General features: G+C 29.9%; 4 protein-coding genes across 4 annotated transcripts; 1 reads left to right on the forward strand and 3 right to left on the reverse strand. All coding sequences in view use genetic code 12, as the record gives it.

Moving 5' to 3' along the window:
* Positions 1 to 109: 109 nt before the first annotated feature.
* On the forward strand, positions 110 to 2,037 carry RJT21DRAFT_118423 (uncharacterized protein). Its single transcript, XM_064881034.1, has one exon. It carries the CDS (start codon positions 172 to 174, stop codon positions 1,999 to 2,001), a length of 1,830 nt encoding a protein of 609 aa, XP_064739149.1. The 5' UTR covers positions 110 to 171; the 3' UTR covers positions 2,002 to 2,037.
* Positions 2,038 to 3,676, reverse strand: RJT21DRAFT_118424 (putative protein kinase). The gene has a single exon (XM_064881035.1). The coding sequence runs from the start codon at positions 3,448 to 3,450 to the stop codon at positions 2,107 to 2,109; it is 1,344 nt and encodes a 447-aa protein (XP_064739150.1). The 5' UTR covers positions 3,451 to 3,676; the 3' UTR covers positions 2,038 to 2,106.
* A 213-nt stretch (positions 3,677 to 3,889) lies between these two features.
* RJT21DRAFT_112364 (uncharacterized protein) lies at positions 3,890 to 4,984 on the reverse strand (the record flags this gene model as incomplete). Its single annotated transcript, XM_064880076.1, has 1 exon — positions 3,890 to 4,984. One exon carries the CDS (start codon positions 4,982 to 4,984, stop codon positions 3,890 to 3,892), a length of 1,095 nt encoding a protein of 364 aa, XP_064739151.1.
* A 1,006-nt stretch (positions 4,985 to 5,990) lies between these two features.
* On the reverse strand, positions 5,991 to 7,994 carry RJT21DRAFT_1804 (uncharacterized protein; the record flags this gene model as incomplete). The annotated part of the gene is made up of 1 exon (XM_064883594.1): positions 5,991 to 7,994. One exon carries the CDS (start codon positions 7,992 to 7,994, stop codon positions 5,991 to 5,993), a length of 2,004 nt encoding a protein of 667 aa, XP_064739152.1.
* Between the last annotated feature and the right edge of the window lie 508 nt (positions 7,995 to 8,502).

Consider the following 8,502-nt stretch of genomic DNA (forward strand, 5'->3'; position numbering starts at 1 on the left):
GGCACTGGTCCATACCTGCATACAGAACAGACAGACAGACAGCCACAGAGCCGCTAAAAAAAATGCGGGACCAATGAGGACACAGAAAAGTATGATGACTAAAAGGGAAAGGCAAAAGTATATATAGTCTGCTTATAAGTTCATAAACTATAGCTCTACCTTACTAGAATCATGGCAAATATGACACGATGGTTAATGGGATTATTACCATCAATATTATGTAATATTGCTATATTTTATGGGGTAGTACGATTACTGGAAGTAATAACTCCTAGTGATGCAACTATCCCTTCTAATATACGACAAATAACATTAATTAGATCATTAGCATTATCAATTATATTACCAGGTATTTTATTCTTAGTTCACTTTATGTATGATACACTAACTATGAATTGGAGATGTAAAAGACTACAACAATATCAATATCAATATCAATATCAATTAAGTTTCTATTTACCATTAATTGAAGAATTCTTAAAATTTAGCATATTATTCATTTTAACTTGTATATCTAAATTACAATATACTCAAATTGGATTTGTTATATTAGCATTAAATACGTCAGAAATCTTAACAAGATATATGTCATTTGAATCTGATAAATTTCTTAAATTATATGATATGTTCACTCATCAAGAAGCCTTTGAAAGTAAATATTCAACCGATAGTAAAGAAGAGATGCATGCATTATTTCAAAGTATTCTTAATAATGAAGATGATATTGTAAGTAATGATATTAATGATAATATTAATGATAATAATAATTATAATAGACAATCTATAAGTTCAGGAAATTCTGAGGATACATTGTTTATTAATAAAAAAGTATCTATGGCTAGCTTACCAAGTACATTTAATTTAACTAAAACAGAAGTAGCATCTTCATCATCATTACAAAATTCAAATAGTATTGATTCTCAAAATACAGTACAAACTGTCGATTCAATTAAAATCTTATCAAATTATAAATCATGTTATGATTTCGTGGATAAGTTATATTCTGTATCACCTAAGAATACTTATCATTTAAATACTGCAACAGCAATAGCTGCATTTGATAACGCTTTATCCGATAATCAACCAAATATTAATTACGATTTATTGGAAAGGGTTGATCATATGCAATGTACCAATGTGACCTTACCTTCCGATGATGATGAGTTAGCATTACAACCAGTTACAACTCAAGATACTCATTTCGGTGGTGGAGGTGGTGGAAATTTTAAATATAAATTTCCCGATGGTAGAAAAATTGAATTTGGTGGTGGAGCAGGATTTGATTATTCTCATTCTAAACCTGGAAGTGATAGTGGATCTGATTCAGAAGCTCAACATTATCAATCACCTTATGAATTCAAAGATAATAAGTTTATAAGATTCATTAATTGGTTTTCATGGTTAGTACCTCCTTTATTACCTATTTCTGTAGCTCATAAGAATGAAGAAGTTAACCAAGAAAGTACACATTTACTTAAAAAGAGATTATCAACTTTTAAGATTAGTAAAAGATCTCAATCTATTATATCAACATCTACTTCAATTGGAACATATTATACAGGAGAACAAACCAATTATTATAATACAAGTAATCCAATTGATAGATATAAGAATTTTGTTATGTTTATTAATTTATTCTTTGACTATTCTGTTGATGATTTTAATAGTGCAGTTGAAATTCCTTTATTATTTAAACGATTTGGGGTAATATTTAATGAATTCCCCATAGTTTTCAATCTTTTAGATTGTTTTAACTTTATGGCCTGGAATTTTATAACGATTATGATTTATGGAACTTTATTCCTTTCTAATCATAAATCAATATTAATTGGTATGTCAGTTGGATTGTTTATAATCAAACTTTTTAAAATAAACTATTTAAATAATCCAAACAATAGATTTGGATATAAAGGATTAATTGCAACAGAATTATTTATTAATTCTGCTGGTATATTTGCAATTTGTTTATTAATAATTGAAAAATTGGGATATTTGGGATAATAATTATCAGTGTAACAGTAAAATATAAAAGGTGTAGTATAGTATATATGTATTATATATTATCTATAAATGATTAATTAATTAATATATTAAAGTATTCTACTTTTACTTTTTAAAAATCTTTGCGAATTCCTCAAGATACTTTGAATTTGTATAGGAAAAGCCATTCACGTGAAGGATATCCTTTCCCAAATCATTTGATTGAGGAGTGAAAGCCATTTCTGTAAATTCTGCATCAAAATTTTCTGCTAATACAGGGTCAGTTATTATTGGTAAGATTGGGGGTAGAATCTGACTGTCTTCTATATTTTCTAAATCTTTCCAATCAATATATCTAAAAAATCTATGATTCTTTAATTTAGTAAAATCTTCATCAATGTTAAATCTTTTTTCAGGATTAACTTGTAAAAGTTTTCTAAGGAAATCCTTTGCATCTTGACTCAAATAAAATGGGAATTTTAAAGTCTTTTTACTAGATAATATTTTATCCATAATTCTTTTATTATTATTACCAGTAAATGGTGGAGATCCTGTAAGTAAATCAAAGGATACACAACCTAATGACCACCAATCTACTGAATAATCATATGGATCTCCCTTAATAACTTCTGGAGCCATATATTGTGCAGTTCCTGTCATTGAATGTTTTGTTTCATCATCAGATGATACTTTTGATAATCCAAAATCAGTTAATACTAAATTTCCTTGAGAATTTAACATACAATTTTCTGGTTTTAAATCTCGATAAATTACTTTAAGATTACAATGTAAATATCTAATAGCCAATATCATTTGTGCAATATAATAACTAGCATCTTTTTCACTCATATACCTCTCAATAGCCAAATGATGAAATAATTCACCTCCATCTAAATATTCAAGAATTAAATATACTTTATTATTATCTTGAAATGCATAGTATAATTTAACAATATTTGGATGATTAACCATTTCTAATATGGATTTTTCATTAAGAGTTCGTTGATAATTGACTTGATGTATCTCATTTGTATCTTCATTTATAATAAGTGATGCTTTCTTTAATTGTTTCTGAGCAAATAATCTACCAGTAGCTATTTCTCTTACTAATATTACTTTCCCATAAGATCCTTTACCTAAAACTTTAATAGGCTCAAAGTCACATAACCTAGGTTGATAAGATTTCAGTTTATCATTATTTACTACAAGTGTGGATGATACATATGATCGACTAATACCTACTTCATATGATGAAGCAATAGAACTCTTTCTTCTTTGTCTGACGGGGATGGGTAATGTCTTCTTATATAAATCAGAACCTTCTTCTTCCATAGGATTGTAATCTTCAGGACCTTCCTCGATGATTCGATAGTTTAAATTCTGTTGGCCACTAATCTGTACTGAATTACCAAATGCATTTGACAACTCTCCCACTTCGTCATACTCATCCATATTAAATATATCTGCCATCTTACTTTAGTTGAACAATAAATATTACAGAATAGATAGTTTAAATTTTAAAAAAAATCACTAATGTTGTGATATGTGTAGCACGTGTTGGTTTAGAATATCTTAAGTCGATAGGCTATATCATTATATATGGTGAGAGATCAGTATTATTAAACAGTGACCAGATAAGGTATCACCAAATAGTTCAAAAATATAAAAACGTTTCCTAACGCACGGTTTTAAAAAGGGAAATAAAAATAATTCTAGTAGCCAATTCTACTTACACGAAGTACACGTGATTCAAAAAACTCAATACTGGGGGTATCATATATTGATATTGATATTGATATTATATGCTAATACATAAGGAATAACTATAATAAGAATAATCCACCAGGAATTATACTATGGTTGGTTATTCTGCAAAGAAGTGAAATGCAAAAGATATGTAGTCTATATTCTATATTTGAGCCATAATGTATAGCTTCTTTTTAAGCTTTATGTAATCAAGAAGAAGTTCATCATTTTTCAAATTGAATGGTTTTTGCAATTGCTTATGTTGTGACTTAATTTCTTTCGAAGATTGTTTTAAGACTATAGGATTCAATCCTTTGTCCTTAAAGAATATTAATAATTTCACTTCATTAATATTCAAGTCATGCTTTTTAGCTAATAGTTTATAAATAATTACATTAACTAATTCATTCAAGTTATTCAATTTGTCTTTTCTCAACTTTAATGCAATATAATCAAATTCTTCTGGAAGTAGGAAATCTTTCTTCTCCGACTTTGAATCCTCAAAGAAAATATTCAATTTAATTATATCCTCCCTAGGTTTAGACTGAGACGTAGGTGTGAGTTTAGTATGATTTTCAATAACAGAGTTGTTACTATCAGGAGTCGATTTAGGTGTTAGACGCGTTATATTATTATCAGGATAACTTTCTCTAGTACTATTTGGCATTTCTTCTGAATTTTCCATTATTGCAGCAGGCAATAATCTCTTTGAACCAATAGATGTTCCATGTATGCTAAACCTCTTAGATTCCTTTTCTTTTTTAAATTCCATTGATTTTGAGGACCTTCTTGATTTGGGAGGTGTTTGTTGGGTAGAAGTAAATTCCAACCTGGGACTTAAAATAGATAAATCTTGAGAAAATCTCTTCCTAGATGGACTGGATTGTATTGATGATGATTGTGCTTGCGGTTCAAAGCTTTTCAAACTTATTGGAGAAATAGGTAAAAATGTCGATGAGGGACCAGAAGTTATGGAGGAATTTGAACTTTTGGTTTTAGTTGAAAATTTAGAAGAAAGTCTTCTAAAAATTCCAAGTTTTGAAATTGAAGACTTTGGACTAGATGGAGGCGTGTGGGTTACAGTAGATACCGGAGGTGTCAGGGTAAAAGTTGACGATGGCCGAGTCAGATATTGTTCATGCTCTGAAGAAACCGCTGAGAGTGGCGATGGAGAAGAATCATTTTCAAAGTCATAATTGATATCTAATGGAGGGGTAACGTAAAGACTCATTGGTCTAACTCTTGATGAGCTACCCATAGTGCGGACCACTAAATTCTATAGTGCTTTTTAAAACTTTGTATTAGGTTTTGTGCACCGTTTAAATCAAGCTTACCATTAATATAATCCTCAATTCAAAAGGGAACAACAGTCTATTTATTCCTAAATGCAAGAAATAGATACTTAATTTCAATTTAAACAGTAGAACGACAAATTCAGTTGAACTAAATCTTTTTACTTTTAAACTCTTGGAAAAAAGAAAGAAAAATATTTTAACAGTTTAATGTCACCTGAAATAATACAGTCGATATCCTACCTTAAAATAATAATTCGGATATAGAAAATTGTTCTTCAAATTTTGAACACCACAAGATAATTTATTATTCATACTTTCTTCGGAATTAAGAGAATGTCCTGACAGTAAGTAATTAAAAATTTCAGATAATCACAACTTTTACTGTAAATCATTGACATTAGGAGCTCTTAAGCATTACTGTTTCCTCGACTTACGTCCGCCTTAAAACGAACTTTCATATAAAATGACTAGATGCTTCCAGAAATGGATATGAAAGCTCTTGTTTAAATCATGTTGTTTATACTTTTATTTTTTATGCACCTTACGTACAAAGATTATGCAGAGTCTGAAAAAGGAAATCAGACAATCAAAAGAAAATTTAACAGGCCGAATGCATAATCATTGTTATAAATGTACATCGTAAAATAGCAAATGATATTAAAAAATAATATTTCATAAGATTACAAATAAACTTACAAAGAAGAGTTCACTTGCTTCTCCCATTCCATTCATGATGACATCACAAGTTTGGACAAATAAGAAGTCTTATTGAAGCTGTGAACCGTACTACAAGTGCCTCAGCTTTGTGTTCTTTTATTATTAAGCCGGATTGACAGGCTGGAGTTTATGTCTATTACATGCACATCAACGGCTGGTTCAATATTATTCTGCGTGTCAAGCCATCATCATCATTCAATAAAATATTATTCTCTAATAATAAAGTCTAATTAGAAAAAAAACTATTTAGAATTATATAGAACCTCTGACTCTGACTAAGTTCAAACTTATTTTGCTGTATGTCTTAATATATTGTAACAATTCTTCATCACCCATCTCATCTGCAATATCATGAGCTTGAAGTTTATAATGATTTATCAAGTTGTAGTCATTATAAATTTTATATGATAATAATTTTTTCAAATATACAACTGATATTAGATTATTTCTCTTAATTTTCAACGCCACAATATCGTCTTCTCTATTATTTAAAAAAATTTTAATCTTAATATAATCGCCAGCATTACATTTAGAATTGCCCAAGTTGGTAGTAGTTTCGGATTGACCTTGTTGCGAAGGATCACTTATTATTGATTCTAATGATGATATCCTATTTTTGAGCCTTTCTGAAGCAGGCCGACTTCTTCTATTAGTTCTGTAAGAGAATTTGGATAACAGCGATGTTGGAAGATCTCCTAACTCAGAATGTTCCATTATCGGAGTTACCGGAGTCGTAGGAGAACACATATTTATTATGCAATCATCCGTTGCAAAAAATCCACTAGTTGCAACGTTTGGTGTAGATGGGACGCTGTTCTTTTGGGAAAAAACGGAATCAACATCACTCTCAGAGTTCGATGATGAATGGCCACTTGCAAATTTGGATGATCCCCTTGGACTCAAATCTTTTAATGTATCAATAAACTCCGTCTTAGCGGACTTGTAACCTTCATCATCCGAGTTACTGCTGTTTTGAGTCGATCCACTAGACCGGTTGTACAAAGAATTATCCTCAAGAGAAGTATTATGGGTATCAATTGAAACATCTTTAGAAGAATCTTCCGATTCAGTAAAGCTTGTTTCTCCTTCATCTTTGCATATAATTCTTTGAAATAAATCATCATCGTATCTTTCTATTAATGAAGAATAACTAGCTAAAGTATTAGAACTGGTTGAATTAGCCACAGTTTTGTTTTGTTGAATATAAGTAGAATATTTGTAATTTGCATTTTCATCTCTTGTTTGAATCTTTCCAACAGTACTTTTCCTATGTGATTCTGGAAGTGGTAATGGAGCTGTAGTAGAGAAAGCATGGATGCCATTTGAAGTTGGTGATAATCGATCAATAATTTCACTCATTAGTTGATTGTGATCTTTCTCTTCGTCTTTCATACGGAATCCCTCATGTATAAACCCATACATTTCATTGGAAAATCTAATTGTTGGAACATCTATTAACTTACTGATATAAATATCTAGTTCGGTCTTTAAGTTATTGAGATGCTGAACATCGTGTCTAGATAATTTGGTCGATGTGGTAGAATTTCTACTTGGTTGAGGTAATTTGGGCAAGTAGCAATCAGGATAGTTCCGGAGAAGCTCAGCATGAAGGTGATAGAAATGTTGGTAGATCTTCTTAACATGAATAACATCTTGATTCGACATGGTGAATTTTAATTTGTACCAAAATTTACCCGTAGAGTCTTTTAATACATTTTCAACAGAAACAGATTTTGGGTTTGCTTGTTCAAAATCAAAAGGATCGTTATTTGAATATGTACTTGAACTACCTTCGAAAGAATTTTGACTGTAGTTGTCACTAGAGTCACGAGTATCCTCATTGACATCTAAATCCGTTATTCTTCCTTGCTTGTATTCATTTAGCCACTTTAAGGATATAGGCTTGAGAGGATCGTTAACTGCGATATCAACATATGAAGCTGGCACTAATCCAATCATATTTTTATTGTCAAGTTTAGCCACCTTTAACCAACCATTTCCCAATCTGTCTATTAATTTGAGGTATTCTTTTGCATCTATGCTTAATTCTTGAGGATTTTCTGAAGTAAATTTATATTTTGCTATCAAAACAACAATTGCATAATCTGAGTTATAATCTATATAGGTCCTGGAAGTATCTTGGGATGATAGTGTTGGATATTCTTTGCTTTGAGGACCGATTGGACCAGTAATAAGTAAGCTTTTTAAGCTTCTTTTACTCTTAAGCTGTTTGGATCTGAATAAGCTTGTCGACATTCTTCTATGGTACTATTATGTCACTAGCTAATATTTCAATCTATAAAATTATGCCTCTATATAATAATGGTAGTAAGTGCTATTTGGATTTGCAATTATAAAGAAAATAGTAATATTGTTAATATGAATAAAACTTGTCAAATCAATTACAAATAGAACTACAAAAAATGAAAACATCTGTAGAGGAAAATTGTCCTATATATGTTTTATAGTGCCATGTTCTCCAATAATACTTATTAATCTTTGCATAATTAAAATAAAAGTTCTTTGCTTGTAATATCTTAAATCTAATTAATATTATTCGATTTTTTGTTACAAAACAAAGAGAATTATCGGTTATAATTCTTTAATACTTTAACAATTAGTTGGCTGAGGTGTAAACAAGAAGAAAAAATAAAAATATTATTTAATAAATGGCATGCAAACGCACCATGCATATACTTGACTGAGTACTAAAAAATAATGCCTCATCAAAAATGTAAACAAATAGTTTAAAATGTAAGATTGT

This window comes from Scheffersomyces amazonensis, assembly GCF_036850825.1.
Source record: "Scheffersomyces amazonensis strain UFMG-HMD-26.3 chromosome Unknown RJT21scaffold_2, whole genome shotgun sequence".
In the NCBI taxonomy this organism is placed as follows: Eukaryota; Fungi; Ascomycota; class Pichiomycetes; order Serinales; family Debaryomycetaceae; genus Scheffersomyces; species Scheffersomyces amazonensis.